This window comes from Anabrus simplex, chromosome 1, assembly GCF_040414725.1.
Source record: "Anabrus simplex isolate iqAnaSimp1 chromosome 1, ASM4041472v1, whole genome shotgun sequence".
NCBI classification, from domain to species: domain Eukaryota; kingdom Metazoa; phylum Arthropoda; class Insecta; order Orthoptera; family Tettigoniidae; genus Anabrus; species Anabrus simplex.
This window is the reverse complement of record NC_090265.1, coordinates 738,277,588-738,297,400: the sequence shown is the minus strand read 5'-3', so window position 1 is coordinate 738,297,400 and position 19,813 is coordinate 738,277,588. Positions and strand designations below refer to the sequence as shown.

At 38.3% G+C, this 19,813-nt stretch overlaps 1 protein-coding gene across 1 annotated transcript in view; it reads left to right on the top strand.

Moving 5' to 3' along the window:
- LOC136856873 (streptococcal hemagglutinin) overlaps positions 1–19,813 on the top strand; it is a 202,805-nt gene that overhangs the window by 101,964 nt on the left and 81,028 nt on the right. Inside the window, exon 5 of the mRNA XM_067135088.2 lies at positions 6,420–6,663. Coding sequence (XP_066991189.2) covers positions 6,420–6,663 — 244 coding nt within the window. The remainder of the gene's footprint in view (positions 1–6,419; positions 6,664–19,813) is intronic.

Here is a 19,813-nt window from a genome sequence, read left to right as displayed (position 1 = left end):
CCTTCTCTATAGTTGTAAAGTGGTGTCCTGTCTGTCATGTGCTGGCTCATAGCCGAGTACTTATTATGTTTAAAGGCGTTGTAGTGTTCCATGTATCTCGCGGAAAAGCTCCTCCCAGTCTGTCCAACATGTGAAAATCCACACTATGAACATGTTAATCTATATACACCATATTTTGAGGAAATGTTGCTATTGTAATTGACCTTATTGTGGTTAAGAAATATGTGTTGATTGGTGTTGACCGTCTTGAAAACTATATTAATATTGTGCTTCTTTAGGATATTAGTGACCTGTGAGGTGCGTCCCCACAAGATACATGGAACACTACAACGCCTTTAAACATAAGTACTCGGCTGTGAGCCAGCACATGACTGAGACAGGACACCACTGTACAACTATAGAGAAGGATCTTACTATTTTTAAATGTAACAGTAAAGGAAAGTTAATGAACAAAATAGAAAATTTTACACATCTTTTTGGACCAGACCTATAATAACAATCATAATTTAAATGAGGTCACAGAAAATAAAAACCCTTTATACGAATTAACACCCAAATTAATACATATCGTGAATTCACACCAGAATAAAATCCCAAATCTTTTTAAATCCTCTCATCCAAATATTTCATCCACCAAACCAAACATTAGGTCTACCCACACCACCCCTATTAATGCCCATCCAGTAATGACACAGGCGCTTAAAGATCAACGCAACCCCTCCCTCCTCTACACCCCACCCCTCCTTTACCATACAAGTATAACACCAGGAATAGAAATGTTAGTCAGACAGGAGCTGCCTTGACAAGTAGGTTACTTCTCAATTGACATATTAACTACTTGAAGTTTCTTGTCAATACGCGTGCTTCAAAATACTAATTTTAACTTCTCTTTTAATTCATTACAGACAATATCCTTGTGGAAGGCTAATAATCACATCTAGGTACAGAACATTTGGGATTAATGTTCCCAAAGAAGATTACACTCTTTACTCAAGACTGTTAGTATCCCAATGATCTGCAAATTTTTATTTTTCATTTTTAAAGATTTTTAGTTTTCTTTTTCATTTTCATGAGTATAGACACTACCAATTCTCGATAGTCATAGTGTGAAATGTGGCATTTTAAAGTATTATAATTGCGGTTTGTTAACTTTAAGATGTTCTTAATGTGTATGTATTTTTCATTGTAATCCATGTATGAATAGATAATGTTTCAGACATTTGACCTTAAGGTTACCTACAGGCTGATGATGCCCTTAACACATTTCCGCCCATCATCTGAGCGGCTGTTTAAAGGGCTGGCCCAGCTATTCCAGCTGTTAGTGGCAGAGCAAACAACAATGAATTCTTTTCACAATAAGTTCTAAACTGAACAAGATATGGAAACAAAATTTTCCACATACCTTAATGAAGTCCTCTAGTATCTCTGTAGGATGTGGTAGGTAATGTCACACTTTCCTGGGTGAATGGAAACGCTACACATTCCAAATATAGCATGTTTCACTAAGAATTTTATTTTTGAAGCACACTTTGCACCTTCTTCAGGGGAACTTGTCTATATTTGATGGTGGAAACTTTAAGAGAATATGCTCTTTTCTCTTCCCATCTAACCTAAATGATGTATCCTTGCCCGGTGCCCTTTTTGGCAGCAAAATTGCAGGACATTGACTTGGAGCTGATGACTTAGATGGAGCTGAGATTTCGGAGAGAGGTGACTGTACTTGTATGTCGGGTTCACTTTTTACCCCATTTGAGAATTGCCTGGTGTTCCTTTAGATCTTTCGGTACACCCCTATTTGACCATATTGTTCCACATACGGCAGTGTTCTGTTCCCGTAATTGTTTCGCGAGTCCAACACTGTAATAATTGTCCATATAGACTGTATACCCCTGGCCAAGATAATTTTCAAGCAGCTAAAAAACTGTGCTTTGTAAATTCGCTTCACTTGCATCATTTTTGGTTATACTTCAGAACGTGATTATACACATGCTTGTGCAATCACAAACCAACTACGCAGCTAGTTGTGCGAGCGCTAGGCTACCTTCAGAAACAAAACAAAGAAAGTTCATTGGGAGGGAAAATCGCCGTGGCCATGTGGTTTCTGGTGAGTAGAAGCATTCAAAAGGGTATTACTTTCATCTCTGTCGCACATATTTGTGACCAAAATAGATCCCAGCTGCGTAGGAACGACTCCAGTTCAAGGTTGCGCTTATCCAGGCTAACTCGGATACGGTCCACAGCATGGCCACGCGCTATAGGCAATAATTCGGATACGGGCGTGAATGTGTTAACAAGGGGTGAAACATGTCCCTGAGAAGTATTATGTCAATTTCATCCATCCAGGCCTGTGTTGAATAGGTAGTGATAATAGAAGAAATTATTTTTGTGATTATTTGCTTATAGTCAGTTTCAATATGGATCAATCACGACAGTTGTGTCGTGCCTCTGGTTGAACTGCCATCTTGTAATGTTTAAATTGTGTTTTGATCGATAGACTTTTTTTTTTTTTTATTGTATATAGATCATGTTAATTTTTCAGCTTTTATGATTTTATTAGCTCTTTCTTGCCCATGCACGTTTCTCGTCCAACTTGTATGTTGTAATTTCCCCTAGGTACAGTAGAACCTCGATTATACGTTCCTGGAAACTACGTTTTCCCGTATTATTCGTTCAAATTCCGTGGTCCCATGACCATCCTCATTAAATCACGTTGTAAAAATCCCGCATTATCCGTTCCTTGAAGAAACTATTTCCTGGATCAACCGTCCATAAATTTAAGTCCCTTCAACGCTAAATCCTTGCTCGCATGTTTTTTTTTTTCAAGAAACTGTATCTCACAAAAGGACGGTTACAGCATACTTAATTGTGATTCAGTTCAGTACGGATCATTATGAAATTTTTATCTTTAAACGTCCTGTCATTGCAGTAATTTGAGGAAGTACGGTACTGTACCGGAAAAGCGATAGACGGTGAACTTGCATAAGGGACCATTTTAGCATTGCATTCGGGTGGTTTCTCTAAACCTCGGAAATCGTAAAGCAGAGTGTGTCCACAACAACTGGAAGGAGACAGAGCACATTTCGACAGCTCTACTTGAAGACGGAACAAGTTTCGTCAAAAATTCGTACTTGCAAAACATCTACATAATTGTCCAGGGTTATATGTTTAGGTACTTTGTTACTTTTTTCGAGTATATGTTTAGGTACTTTGTTACTTTTTTCAAGTATCGCCTAACAGGTTTTCGGCACTTCCCTCAGGGCACTGTATAGTGACTAGGCTTTCAGGAAGGAATCAAAACTGCTCCTTCTTGAGTAACACAAATTTAGTATTTTAATATTGTCGTATACGATTATGTTATCGAGACTAGAACAGATGTTGAACCTTACATACATAAAGCCATGGGATTGCCTATTACTGTTTTGGTCCTAATATGAGACTGGGAATTTCACATTTTTGTGTTAAAATGTTATTAAAACCGCAGTTGTTTTATTTGCACACGTTACATTTAAAAACTTTGTATCATTTCGCACTCATACCGACTTGTACAGCGAGCGCGCTTTCCAGCTGAGCTCAAGGACACGAATAACCGTAATTTCGGAAATGTTACTGATATTTTTTCTCTTTCCAATTTGATTGTGATTAGTGAGGGGCAGAATTGAATATAATGCATTCGAGAACTTGAGGATCGATACATACATTCAAAACCATATATTAAAGTTCAACATAACCTTTAAAAGCCGATGTAGGCTTAATTTATGCGCTACAAGATATCCATAAACATACTCTGAACAGTATACCGGTAACCAAATTACAATAGAAGATTTAAAAAAAAGGGATTTCGCCATCATGTTGGGTGCTTTTGTATCTAATGTGCTTTATTTTATTAGATTAGAGAATTGAAAACTTCTTGTGGTAGATTGTTGTTTGGCTTGGTTTTACGATTATTAGTTTTTTTGAAGAGTTTGTCTGATCAAAGTTGCTGAACTTAAAAGTTAAAACTTAAAACTGACAAAGTTTCCCTGGTAAAACTGAATGTAAAGTTCTGAGATTATTAAGTCGCATACCGGTAATTAATGTTTGATGCTGGCCCCACGGTCTAACTTGCCTACCACTCACCCAGAGGGCCCGGCTTCGATTCCCGGCCAGGTCAGGCATTTTTACCTGGATATGAGGGCTGGTTCCAGGTTTACTCATTCTACGATTACCTTTTATTGAGAAGCTGTTAAATGCTGAGATGGCGATTCCAATCTAGAGAGCCAGGAATAACGGCCGAGAGTATTCGTCACACTGACCATGCATCACCTTGTAATCTGCAGGCCTTCGGACCGAGCAGCGGTCGCTCGGTAGGCGGAAGGGCCATTGGGGCTGTAGTTTGGTTTTGTTTAGGGGTGTTTTTAAGATTTTTAAGATTAAGTATACGTATTTCATTTTTTTGATGTTAGCCAAATTGTTGATGGTTCATTCGTTCCCGGATTTTTCGTTATCCCGTGTTGTACGTTTTTTATTCATGGTCCCTCCAAAAACAGAGAATAGACTCTCCACTGTATTTAAATTGTTTCACTATTTTTTACTTTCCTGTTCTGTTCTGTTCTGTGGCTTTCCTGTATGTATATTTCATGTGGCAAAAATATCACATGGGTATCGACAATCTTCACCTCCTCGTGCACTGAGATTCTTTTCTCATCAATCCCAATTCTTCTGCATCCAGGTCTTCTCAGCCCCTGACAAGCTTGTCTCTGCTTCCCAGCTTCATTAATTTGTTCTTCTCTGTGATTGTTAAAGCGTTATTCTTCACACCAAGCTTGATTCATGCTGAACTGGGATTCTAGCAGCTTCCACGAGGGATTTGATTTTAATGTCCTTTAATACTGTTGCATCCAGTCCAGGTGTATCACAAGATGACCTGCATCTTCCAGTTTTGCAACTCCTATTTTAAATCTTTAATCTCTTCATATACTTTACAAAGTTTCCTGTATCGAAGAACAATGTAACTTGCCAACCTAACCTGATAAGAACACCCTGCTCTGAGATATTATCACCTTGTGAGCGATTACTATGTAAATATGTAGTCTAAGTGGCTTATACATAACATAGTTGCACTTGGTTTTCAATTAAGTGCAGGTTTTTATGGGTCCTGGCAAAACACCATTGTGTTTTAATGAATATTTTTCTGAGTTGTACGTTTAAAAACATTATTGCCATTTATGCATAATGTATCTTTATTATCAAGGTTCAGATGTACTCTGTTCTTGTTCTCAGAACTCCGTAAAGGTGTTATTACACAGCATGATACAAGTAGGCCTACATGATACACTACACAATGTGGGAATAAAACTTGATTAATTTTCATGTCAGTAAATATGTCTGCAGCAGCCATGAGTGACAGAAAACTAAAATCTCTCTCTAGAAGAAAGTGAGATTAATTTCAGGAGTAAGGACTATTTATAAGCAGTTCATAAGTATTTTTTCATAAAGAATTTAGACATTTTCCAGTAAAAACAGAGTATCAGAGTGGAAAAAGGAAATCTCTATTATAGTTACAGGGTTGTGAATGTACATTTAAAATCTTGATTAAAGTGAACATTTGTAAGATATTTTCCACTGACATATGCAACAAAGATCTGGACAGGAGAATAAATTCCAGACCAGTGAAATGAAATTTTTAAAATGTATGATAGTGAAGACAAGAAAGGACAGAGTAAGAAATGAGGATATCAGGAAGCAAATTGGAATGGAAATCTGTATGACAGAAAAGAGATGGATAAACTTGGATGGTTTGGATATGTTAAGAGAATGGAAAAGGGAAGAATACTTAAGTTGATGATCGAGGTGCAGACTAAGGTGGTTAAAAACTATCAAGAATGGTATTAGAAAAGAAACCTGGATTGGAACACAGTTACGGAAGAACATTGATGGTTAGATAAGGGTAGATGGAAAGGGGCTATAAACATCCCAATCTTGCAGGAGCTGGACAAGGATGATGATAATGATGATGGTGGTGATAATGATGATGATAATCATATTTTTCACTACAAAATTTTAAAGGAACTTTAATTATAAATAGTTCTGAGTAGTTCAGATTGTTCCCCTTGTATGACGTAGATAATCAGTTTCTGATCCATTTTTAATTGTTAAAATCGGAACATGCAGATATAAAACAGCATGTCCATACCACTGCCTTCTTGATTCACACCAATTCGCAATGTTGGGAGAATTAACAGCCAATTAGTTAACATTTCACAGGAAAAGTTTGAAGAAACACAAGAAACCTAACACATTAAATTTTTAACTCGGTATTAACTTGTTAGTATATATGTAACAAGTGTTAATGAAACAGGGCCGTAGTGTTGATAGACTGCAGTAATATTATTTTGACATTAGACCAAGGCTATATATTTTATAATCTCGCTTGTTCTCAGAGGGAAGCACTGAGGAGACCGATGCGTCGTCTAGCTATGCTGGTCGCAGTGGTCCTGTGTCACGTCTGGGAGAAGACCTACTGCGTATGTTCCTTGAGGAGATAAACCCAGACGTGACTGTAGAAGTTGGAGGCAGAAGGCTTAAGGCTCACAAGTGTATCTTGTCATCACGCTGCCAGTACTTTGCTGCGATGCTCAGCGGAGGCTGGGTTGAGAGTGCGGGGAATGTCATCTCGCTTCAAGGGTGAGTCCAACATGTGTTCTGTTAATCTGGCATTATTATGATCATAGATACAGGGTCTGGCAGAAACAATCTACCATCTTAGTATAGGTCATATAGTAACACTAAATAGGGAATGAAAACGATTTGAGTGGTAATAGATAGGTAACATAATGCCATTTTGTGACACAATAACACAAGTCATGTTTTATTTTGATTTTTTGAAAATCACATCTTTTAGATAAGCACCATCCCTTGCAATGCACACATAGAGTTGATGAACGAAGCTGTCCATTACTTTCACCAGCATTTCAGGCAGAATTGCCTGGACCTCTTCCGCCCCCTCCCAGAAAGAAATCGCAAACACTCAAATGGGGGGATCTGGCCGGTCACGGTATGTCACTGAAATTCAAGTTTAAAAACTTCATATTAATTCCGTATTGAACTGAGACTCTAATGGGAACAAGAAAGGCCCACCTATTCAATGCCATACAATGTTATAAAATTAATTATAACATTTTATTATTTTGACCGGTTTCGATGCTGGTGTGCATCATCTTCAGCCACAAAATTAGAAAAACATACAATGACAAGGTTACAAAAACAATGCGTAAAAGTGTACATAAATCTTACAAATGAGGAATTACTTGATTACAAACATGATCTGTGAACATTAACTTATAACATTAACCTAAAAATATAGCACCAATTATCTTAAAGCTTTTTGTAAACGTCCTCTTGACAAGAGTTCTCTGAATCTAAAAAGGTTAAATGACATGTGGCCAGATTAACATTGAGCCAGGGACAATAACTTATATATCACTATTGTAAAAGTCCAACACCATATTTCCTTTGAATATTTGTATGAGAGTCTTCTTGATAAACATTCACAAAGTCTTGAAGTAAATGGTGCAAGTATTAAGAGAACATTTTTACCATTGGTTAAAAAAGATCTGTCGTTAAAATAGCTTAACCAGTCTTAAGACAAAACAAATTATAGAACTAAAGAGAACATGAAGGAACTTCAAACTCTGTTTTTCATAGTAAAATGCATGTCTTCTCTAACTTAAGAAAATTGTAGCTGGATTCGGTCTGCTAAGTTTTCTATAACAAATTTTTACATGAAAATGAGGCAGACGCCATGTTTCCCAGGGTGCTAAACGATGTTCTTGGTTCAAAATGGGAGCTCTGGCAGCGTTCCTGATGTGTCCTAATAATAAAATGTTATAATTCATTTTATAACATTGTGTGGTATTGAATAGGTGGACCTTTCTTGTTCCCATTAATGTCCCTGAAACGCGAGATATTTCTTCCCGTTAACACCATACGTAACGTTGCCATCATATCTTGAGCGGTATTCTTGCTGGGAATAGTGCCCTGTTACTGTAATTCAGGAATCAGGAAGGTCATCTGTAGGCCTTTGTCACGTTCCGAATTCACTGTTATTGCGTTTCTGTGTTGATGCTCAAACTAGTAGGGTCCAGTGACCTTGGAAGCCGATACACTGCACCAAATCGTGACCTTTGCCCTATGGAGTGGTTTTTCTAGGCGTTCTTGTGGATTCACATTACTCCAGTATCGCATGTCTTGCTTGTTAACGTAGCCTGTCAGTTAAGTGCGTGCCTCATCCGACATCAGGTTGGGAAGAATGCCCTTATTCATCCAGTATGATGTTGAAGTCCATACAGAATTGTTTGCGGAAGGCATAGTCATGCTGCGATAATTTACGAGTCACCTGAATTTTGTGTGGATGATCATTGTGGACAATGCGATGCACACTTCTGACATGTGTAAAACTGCAGCATGTTTGTTTACTGAACGCCTAGGACTCTTGCCAATAGCATTCCATACTCAATGTTTTCTGGCGTCCGTGTTGTCCCTGACTTACCCGGTGTTTTCTTATTTGTGGCACTTGCGGTAGCATGAAACTGCTCAACCCATCTCCAAAGAGTGTGCTGTTCTGGTACTCTTCCATGTCTCCCAATGTTGAATTGCTGTTGAAACTTCCGCTGCATAGCTACCACACTTGTCACCACTTTCGAAATATGTTTCAATCACAAAAGCATGATGTGTTGCAGTCCAGTGCTCCATGGTAACTAAAATGGCATCCTTCCTGCTACATGCTACCCAGCTCAATTTTATCCCCACTTCTGCCAGCTGTTGAAAAAGGTAATTGTTTCTGCTGGACCCTGTAGAACAATTCATGTATGGAAAGATAGCAATGCAATGAAGAGAAACATGAAAACACAAAAAGGACTATGAGAATCTTCACATCTTCATCAATCCCAGTTCTTCCCAGTGCTCGAGGAGCTTGTTTCTGCTTCCCAGCTCCGTTGGGCTTCAAGACTCGTTGAGGAGCCATCTTGATGGATCTTTTTGAAGACGGCTATTTTTATCTGGTGTTCTTATCCTACACTCCTCACACCAAGGCTGAAGGTCCATCACAGCTGGTAAGCAGAAATGAGCTCGTTGAGGACTGAGAAGAATTGGAATTAATGAGAAGAGAGCACATCTGATTGAGATGTGGGGATTGTTCTTGTCTCCACTTCTATTGCTGCCTCTTCCGTTTCTGACTTGTCATCGAGAGCTGTAAAATGGGCCATATGACTGCTGTATGCTCAGCCGGTCGGGAAGCAGCTGGCATTCGAACTTCCAGTGGTTACCCCTGATATCTTAAAAGTTTCCTAAGATATCAGCAGGCGCACAAATATTTCTCCACTATAAAACGTGTTCGAGGAGGAAGTTCACTTTCCAGCTTTCAAGGTAGGTTATGTATATATTACATGGAATGAATACTGATGTATACTGTGATGTTTTATACCTGAATTTCTGTAACGATGAGAATGTTCTCTGTAACGGTGAGAATGTAATTCAAACCCCTCCCTAATATATCGAATTAAGTCGTAGCGAAAAAGTCACATTCCGTCATATATATCGTATTAGGTCTTACCTGTGTTTTATTAGTGTATACCTCTGCCATCTCTTGGTGAATTTTAGAGTTAACTGCTGGCACTCCTAGAAGGGAGTATTTAGAACAGATTGCTATGCATCTTAATATTTAGTGATCTTTGAAAATACACTGGCAGAAAAAAATATCCAATCAGCATGAAATGTAGAATGCGGAAATTTTGGCAATGTATTTGTCGAGGTAATATATTTAATTGATTAAAGGTACAAGACTGCAAGTTAATATCCGCGCGAGAAAAGCCATCGTAAATGTGCTATGCTGGTCCATTAATAACCCGTGTAACCGCCTGAATGTTAAATGCATGCATGCAAACGTGCATGCAATAATGCATTGTGTCGTACAAGTGCCAGATGTCAGCTTGTGGAGTTCCATGCCTTTGCACTTGGATCGGTAATACAGGGACAGTTAATGCCGGTTGTGGATGGTGCTGATGTTGTCGCCCAATGATGTCCCATGCGTGTTCGATTGGGGACAGATCGGGGTATCGAGCAAGCCAAGGCAACATGTCGACACACTGTAGAGCACGTTCCGTTACAACAGCGGAATTACCCTGTTGGAAGACACCCCCGGTAATTATCTTCATGAATGGCAGCACAGCAGGTCAAATCACCAGGCGGACATACACATCTGCAGTCCGGGTGCGTGGAATAACTAAGATAGTGCTCTTGATGTCGTAGGAAATTGCTCTCTGGACTAGAACTCCCGGTGTAGGTCCAGTGTGGCAATGCCGCAGACAGGTGGAATGCATCATAGGTAATAAATTTCATATTAATCCGTATTGAAAAGCAATATAATGTAAAACAAAAGCTAAAGGTTTCCACCTATTCAATACTGATTGTTGTAACCTTGAAAATGTTTTATATATGTATAGTAACATGATACCTGTGCTTTGCTATGGTATTATACTGAAATTTATAATTGAATGCTTAACATTTTATATATAATCCGCCAAAATTCGCGATCTGACTCGTTTTCTGAGAGATTACGACAAAGTTCCTCCCATTTTTCAATCTTTCTTTCCAGCAATCAATTTCGTACTTCCCAGGCTAGCTCCAAGTATTCCGCCCAGTCAGTTGGGTCCCTAAATCTTTGCCATCTTTTCCTATAAGCATTTTTAATATGGATCAAATCCTTGAGGAGATCCGGCTGGTGTCGTCTTGGGTGCCTTGGCGGTACTGAACCCGCGGCTAGACTGCATTCATAGTCATTACCCATCCAGGACCTGTTTCCAGCGCGGTCCGCATATTTTGACGACGGTCCAGAACAGTTGTTGTTGTTGTTGTTGATATTGATATTATTATTATTATTATTATTATTATTAATATTATTATTATTATTATTATTATTATTATTATTATTATTATTATTGCTCTGGATCCTGCAGCAAGATGCAAGATTACTACTGGGCGGTAAATTACATCTGCTGCCATTGTCATTGCTGACAATGTAACCAACACCATTGTCGCACGTAGGCAAGTACGCACAATTTCTGGCAATACGAATGATATACTTCCGTGTATTATTGACCTTATTATAGAGGTGAACAATTGCGTGGTCAATATCACTCCTATTGTTTATTTCAAATGTGTATAAATTTTTATTTATATGGCAGGAGAATCTACTGTAATCTAACTTTAAGTTCTCCAAAGGAAAAGATGGCTCTTGAAAACAAACCCAGGAAAGATTAAAAATTATCGGTTTATGATCAGAATCAAGTAGTACATTATGAACAGTAAAATCAATTGGTCTCAACTCCTTTTTCACCCCACTGCTGTTAAGTTGATTTACCCCCCCCTCCCCCCAAAGAAAGAAGGCATGTTTCTTTATGTTTAAAGGAGATTCCAAATACCAATGTTTACGTCTGTTACCTTCAGTGTTGAGATATAAGTATCCCCATAATAAGCACTTTATTCCACCTCCTTTCACACTCCCCCCCCCCCCCCCCCTAACCCTCTAAGCGCCAACATCTTTTTGAAAGCTTGTTTGGTTTCCATCTGAAAAATGCCTACGTCCTTTCAAAAGGACGTTCAGTATTTATTTTTTATTATTAAATATAACAGTCATTTCCTTTCAGAATTTCCCAATATAGTTAAAGACTTACTATTTTTGCAATAAACAGCCTCTTTTATTTTCAAGGCCATGGTTTCAGTATATCAGTCCAATCAGCAGGCATATTTATTGGCGCGCTTTACTTGGCGCGGCAACTACACTTAGCAGTCTCGCTGGCCGCTCTGTTTCTAGTTGTTCTCTATCTTTTACTCGTTCATTTATTGCTGTGAAAATGATTATATATCCACTCTCCTTGACAAAACATAAGTGTGTTTGAGATGTCCTGGAAAATGTACTTATACTGAATTTTATTATTATTATTGTTATTGTTGTTTTTATTATTATTTGTAGTATGTTACTTAAGTGTTATGTAAAAGAAATTTGTACTGTATTTCATTAGTACTGACATAAACAAAACGAGTGTAATTAGACTTGTATTTTTGGCTCATTTGGATATGTAAACTAATTCATTTTTACAGATTTATTTTAGGTACAAAATTAATGAAACTTTCAATGTAGCTTCATAATAGGTTGTACTATTCAATAAATATGTTCGCGATGTATTAAAAAAGTTTTGTTGTACCTAAATTTTATTACTAAACTTTTTATTTTATTTTTAATTAATATTTTTGGGTTTTGGCTGCCAAATATTTACTAATGCTCATAAATGAATTGAATAAGGCTTTATTCATATAGGCAATCATATTAGTAAAATAATGAAAATTTCAAGTTTCTACCTACAATAACAGCTGAACTGTGAGTGTTCATACAAAAGCTTGTATAAAATGGAAATTAGCCTTGGCGCTCAGCGGTAGGAAAACTGTAATAGCAAGCAGCGCTCAAAGGGTTAAGTGAATTTTCCGCCAATAATACTTGGTTCTTTATTAGTAAAGGATCTTCTAAATACCAATTATGACGACTCTAACATCTTCAGTTTTTGAGATATGTGTCCTCATAAAAGGAATGAAACTCCTTTTCACCCCCGCCCCCCAAGATGATTTCCCCCCAAAAACGTGTTTTCCTTTGTTTTTAAACGACATCTAAATACCAATTTTCACATCTGTAACAACTTTAGTTTTTATTAGATGTAATTATCCTCATACAATTAATTCAATTAATTTTTCAATTATTTCACCCCCCCCCCCCATTTCATAGGAATTTCCGTGAATACGTGTTTCTTTACTTTTAAAGCAGATTCCAAATACCAATTTTCACGTCTGCAAAATCTTTCGTTTTCGAGATAATACTATCTTCATACAAATAATTCAACTAATTTTTCAATCCCCCCCCCCCCCCCCACTGTTTAAGTGGATATCCGAAAACCAAAAATACGTATGTGTTTTTTTTTTTTTTTTTTTTAAAGGAGATTCCTAATACCAAATTTCACATCTGTAACATCTTCAGTGTTTGAGATATCAGTATCCTAATAAAAAGAATTCAACCCCATTTTCAGTCACTTTTACCCCCCTCCCAAGTGGTTATTTCCCAAAACAAAAAATGCATGTTTCTTTATTTTTAATAGAGATAAAAATACCCTTTTTCACTTCTGTAACATGTTAAAGTTTTTGAGATATATCGTAGACATGCTCATTTTAAAATTTCACCCCCTTTTTAAGTGCTCTTAAGTGGAGTTTTCGAAAACAAATCGCCTATGTCTCTTTACTTTTACAGGAGATTCCAAATACCAATTTTTACGTCTGTAACATTTTATGTTTCTGAGATATACTTTAGATATAGTCTTTCTAAAAATTCACCCCAATTTGTCACTCCTATTTAACCCCCATTAATTGAATTTTCTGAAAACAAAAATATACGTTATTCTTTATTTTTGAAGGAGATCCCAAATACCAATTTTCAGGTCTGTAATATCTTCAGTTTCTGAGATTAAGTATCTTCATTGAAGGCATTCAACCCCGTTTTCACCCCTCCTATAGGGATTTTCCAGAAAAAAATTAATACATGTTTCTTTATTTTTAAAGGAGATTCTAAATACCAATTTTTACATGTGTAAACTTTTAAAGTTTTGAGGTGTAGATACATTCATTTTAAAAATTCACCCCCCTTTTCACCCCATTAGCAAAGGGATATCCAAAAATCCTCCCTTAGCAAGTACCTACATAGTAATATAAATATATCCTCAAAATTTAGTTTCTTTATGTCCAGTAGTTTTGGCTCGGCTATGATGAATCAGTCAGTCAGTCAGGACATGTTCTTTTATATATATACAGTATATATAGATATGCAGAAATTTTGGCAATGTAGAAGATACATAGATTGAGTCATAAGTCATGGCAACTATTTTTTTTCTCGCGAACAGGAGACAACACGGAAAATCTAAGATATGCATTTGAAAACGTACGGTATGTACTAGCGTATGATTCCACTAGATGGTGTATGTAAACAACAGTGTGGGTCTAAGCATGCCCCCAAGTTCAGCGTGTGAGTGAGAGCGTCACAAAATGGAAGTCAACAAGCAGGAGCAACAATCGTATATTAAAATAGCAGTTCTCCGCGACACAAATGCACTCCAATGCCATGCAAAGCTGCGGGAAGCATTAGGTGTGCATGCCATGCCCTATAGAACAGTGGCGAGGTGGGTGGAGACGTTCAAACGGGGTAGAGTATCAACTGCCGATTTGCCTCACCCAGGCCGTACACTGTCCATGGACAAAGATGTACGGATAATGGTGATGGCCCTGCAGTGTGAACCAAACATACAGATCTTTTGGATAACTCCATAATCCTACACGATAACGCGACAGCTCACACAGCAGCCATCGTTCAGCGTCGCTTACAACGGTAGGGATGGGAGGTTCTTCTACATCCGCCTTATTCGCCTGATCTGAGCCCATGTGAATATGATCTGATTCCCAAAGTCAAGAAGCCATTACGTAGACAGCGGTTTGCTAACAAAGAGGACATCGTTAACGGCGTTTCGGAGAGAGGGGTCACACGTTAGCAATACACATGCGGCGAATGGTATTCAGCGCCTGCCCCACCGCTGGTAATGCACAGTGGAAACCTTGGGTGATTATTTCGAAGGTCTGTAACCAGTGGAGACCTGTCCTTTGTATGTAGTCTTGTGTATTTGCTGTCTATACCATAATAAAACAACGTTTACCAATGGCCTGTGTTCTGTCACTTTCCAACGAGAATCTCCTGAAGTCAGAATTTGTCTTCAGGCACTATGCATAAGTACATGCCTTGTATTTCCATATGCATATCTTAGATTTTCCATGTTGTCTCCTGTTCGCGAGAAAAAAAAAATAGTTGCCATGACTTCTGACTCGACCCTCGTATTTGTATATATACGTAACTTTTTGAGGTTACAGCAAACAGTATTGAATAGGTGGAAACCTTTAGCTTTTGTTTTACATTAGGTGAAATGCAGGCGCTCATCCGGCCTCCTTCTAACCAACACACAGCCATCAGTGGTACCAAGGCAGAACCGGCTATTGTCGGTAAACATAACGGACCTCCACTCCATCCTCCAATGAGCTCTCGCTTGACACAACTGAAGTCGAAGATGGCGGTAAGTGGAATGCACTCCGCAGGGCGTCTGGCTCGGAGCTGTCCGGTAACTAACAGATTTCAAACAGTTCATTGTGTCACTGTGGTCCCAACTGCCGCTTGAATTGCCGCTGCAGGCGCAGTTCGCTGTGCCACAGCCATGCGCCGAATACGGCGGTCCTCCCTCTCGGCGGTGCCACGGGGGATGTCCGGAACATGGTCTTCTTGCAAGCGTAACTTCTTGTGACTACTGATGCCAGCACGCACGCGCGCACAGTGGAGACATTCCTGCAAAGTCCTTCTGCAATAGCGCGGACGGAAAATTCACCTTCACATAGCCCTATTATACGGTCTCGCTCAACCGCAGTGAGCTGTTGATACTGGCCTCTTTCTCGTCGTAAAGGCATTCTTAACCCACTCAGACACTCCGTCCAATCTCACACGTAACTAATGCTCTCGCATATTACAGTCCATATTTATGCAATATCATTGGGCCACTGCTAGCGCCACGGTAATGCCATTTGTGGGAAATTTGAATCACCGTCATCTTTTGGATGTATAAACACGCCTACCAACGTTCGTTAATCTAGCACAACCCCCCTTGGTGTTTAAATATTTTTTTCCACCAGTTTATGTGACGCACATATCGCAGCAAGGTGGCACGGTAAGCGGTGGGTTGTGTTACTGGTGAGAAAATACCGTATTTGCAGGTTGAATGTATTGATTTAGGAGATTAGGAGGTGATAGCTGCAGCAGTTGTGGTAGTGATTTTGAAATACAAATCGAAGGATTTGATGATGAGTGTCAAATGCAAGAAGTTGATGGACTTCCGCCAGTGAATATATCTCAATGAATTAGACCTGCGCCTGTACAGTGGTCTAATAATTTGGATTATATCGCACCCGTTCTCTTCACTGAAGATCAAGGTGCTTTCTACAACTTACTTGTAGGGGCAAGTGTTGGACTAGCTTTCACTGCATTCTGGAGAGGATTTTTTTTTCAACTTTAGACAGACAGTACAAACCAGTATACGAAAATGAAACAACTAAATAAAGAGGATCAAAAGTGGGAACCTAGAAGTGTATAAGGTCTCTCCGGTTGATGAATTGCCTGCTATAAAATTTCCAAATTATTTTGATCTGCTCAATTTTGGTTAGCAAAAATTTCCTTTGCCACAGTGTTACATGCATCCCTCGTAAAAATTACAGGTACATAGGAGGAGTAGTTTGATATTTACTACTGTTCAAACGTTGGCTCTACAGATTTGGAGTTGTAAAGAGAAAAAAAGATGTATGAAAAGTTGCATTTGAGTAGCCTCAAAGATCCAAGGGAGAGGGTTAACCTTTTCGCTGCCAAATTCTCAGGCAGGCTAGTACGACCCCACTGCTGGATTATTTCAGCCAACAACCTCATGAAATATTATTGCCACTTTGAACATAAAATACAATCATTAACTACAGAATAATATTTTGAGACTATATTTTAACTCTCCAGTTTGTTCATACAGTGTTGAAGACAGTTCATGTTTGGGATCCAGAGTTCGATTCCACACGAGGTGGCAAAAATTTTGTCCATTAGAAAGATGCTTAGGCCCGGTTGCATAAAGACATCTGCCCAGAGATCAATTTAGAACTTAGTTCTGAAAATGAACTGAGATTACGACTTCGTCGCGTTGTACAAAACTGTACTCAGTTTATACATGTGTAGTTCAAATGTAATTAACAATTAGAGTTCAGAAAAGTGAACTCTGTAACACCGCAAAACAAATGAAATACGAAATAGCTTTGCCCGTTGGATAATGCAGGTTGAATTGAGCTGGCCTTGACTGTCGACAAATGAACATTGGTTGCAGCATGTACTGGAATTTCTACATATGCTTTTCTTGCAGTGAACGCAAATGAAGGAAAAACTGATAGCTGACTTCCTTCAGTCAGCCCTTGGTTTTTTTTTTTTTTTTTTTTTTTCTGATCCCCACTGTATTAGGTTTGCGAAACCTAGAGAGTCTTTCATTTTCACGGCCTGGCCATTCTTTCTTTTATGCATTCATTCATGTCATTTTTGCCCATATGGACAGTGTTTGAACTCTAATATCTCATGATGACACAATTTTCACTTCTTTCCCTTCTTCCTCTCCTCTTCCCAAAATCTTTTCATCCTTTGGCTGTGCTCCTGTTTCCTTTGTCCTGCCCACAATGTTCTTGTCATCATCTCCTCATTTACTATAAATTTTTTATTCCTAATTTTGTTTCTTAATTTTCTGTCTCCTATATTTGCCTTAAGTCTTCCTCTATTTCGTGATATCAATTTGTTTTCTTGCTTGAACTGTTTATGACACCAAAGATTTTCTTTGTAAGTCTATTGTTGTCCATTCTCTGTATGTGCCCATAGAAAGTTAGTCTGCGTTTCCTGATCATGGCTGTGAGTCTGTCAGTGTGCTGGTACAGCTCTTCGGTAGGTCGTTTCATCCATATGCCATCTTGTGTATTGGTCCAAATATTTTACTGAGAATTTTACGTTATATTTTTTTCTGTCTCTATGATGCCTGATGCTCCAGGTATGGTTGTTTCTGACGCATACCATGTTTCCGGTAATATGACTTTTTTTTAGTGTCAAGTTTGACCTGTCTTAATGTCTTAATGTGACAGTGTGGGTTTGTATGCTTTCTGGAGTTTTTCCGTTTGTTCTATGTTAAATTCCTTGTTTGATCTGCTTATTTGTATGTATTCCCCTAAATATTTAAAAATTTTCAACTCTCTTTACGGATCCATATACAGTATGCATGGTGTGCCCATTGTTGTTCCATGTATTGGGTCTTCTCATAAGATATTTGTAGACCTGTTTTGGCAACTATTTCACGCAAGCGTTCCAGTGCTTCCTTTGCCTACTGTGTATTGTTGCTGAGTATGGCTATGTCATCTGTGAATGCCAGACATTTTATGTTGGACAGCTGTGTGTATCTGGAAGGGTTCCGAAATTTCTCCCTTGATCTTGGAGGTGGTATCTGTAAGCGTCTGGTTTGTCTGTCAATGCCATATTCTTCCAGTACGTCAAAGAGCGTCTGCCTGTCTATGGAGTCGTATGCTTTTTTAAAGTCCACGAAGGTAACTACAGTGTTTCTTGTTTATCTGACTTTCAAAAGTGTTCTCAAGTTCCAGATCTGTTCAATGCATGATCTCCCTTTTCTGAAGCCTGCCTGGTATTTCCCTATTTGTGGATCTGCTTGTGGTTCTAGCCTGTTCAATAGCACCTTAGAGAAAATTTTGTACGCAACTGGTAGTAGCGAAATACCTCTGTAATTATTTGGATCTGACTTATCACCCTTTTTATGTAATGGATGGATTAATGCACATTTTCATTCCTCTGGCACTTTCTCTGTGACCCAAATTTCTGTGATGATCTTATGGATTATTTTGGTGATGTTTTCATCTTGGAGCTTCCAGGTCTCGGCGATAATACCATCGTCTCCTGCTGCTCTGTTATTTTTCATTTGTTTTATGATTTCCTCTCTCTCTTCTATTGTGGGTGGATTAGAATCGGGGTTGGATGTAGTTTTTCTGTGAGCTTCTTGCAATTAAGAAGTTTATCAAAGTAACAATTGAGAATCAACATAGGCAATTCATAGAGGTTATGGTGTAGAATTATGTTTCACTGCATATGAAGCGTAATATAGCTTATATACAGACAACTATAGCTAACAATGTATAAGGTTAGTCTTTTGTGTATTTTCTTATGATTTATTGCAACAACACAGGTAATATTATGTTCACAATCAGCTGTTCTTGTATCTTGAATAGAGAACAACTCTTTGAACTGAGATCGAAGAGTTTGATTGGAGAAATTTCTCCAGTCAAAGTTAATCCAAGTTCAGTACGAATTGATCTCAGATTAATGTTTATACAACACAAAAATCCGAGTTTAGTGTGAGCTGAGATCAATTTCGTCTCTGATCTAAGATCAAATGGTTTATGCATCCGGCCCTTAGAAATTATCATTTGCATTATGGGCTATACCTACTATATTTATGCACAATACCAGACCATACACACAATTAACAGCAGAAAGAATAAATTAGACACAATATTAATCACAGTAGAGCGGAACTTGCCATGAACTTAGCATCAACTATCTGTTTTTAAAATCTGTTTGCTTCGTCCTCTACTCTCGCCGACATCTCTTCAATCACAAATATCTCAAAATAATCCATTTCAGGGCATTCAGGGGTCAAATTATTATTTGACATAGCTAAGTTTGGTTTCTCAAAACAGTCAAGAAGAGGGCCTTTGTTTAGGACACCGAGAATTTCGATATCTCGGTCTAACATAACACCTTCTCGCACTGTGATTCTCAGTTCAATACCGAACAATTAAGTTTCTAAGTTCGGTGCTTGAAATTCATGCACCCTCGGTATCTTTATCAACAAACTCATTGTCCAACCATGTGGTCAAGCCTAGGTGACATATCTTCCTCTCTCTGGCAGCAAATCATCTCTATCAACATTATTAAATGAAAATGAATACCTACAACCTGTGTTCCAGTCATTGACTGGGGTCAGGGATGTAATGAATGAAATATATATAGGCTATTAGTACGATGGGGTCGCCACTTCCAAAGTGATTTATGAATGACTGAGAGATGCTATGAAATGAG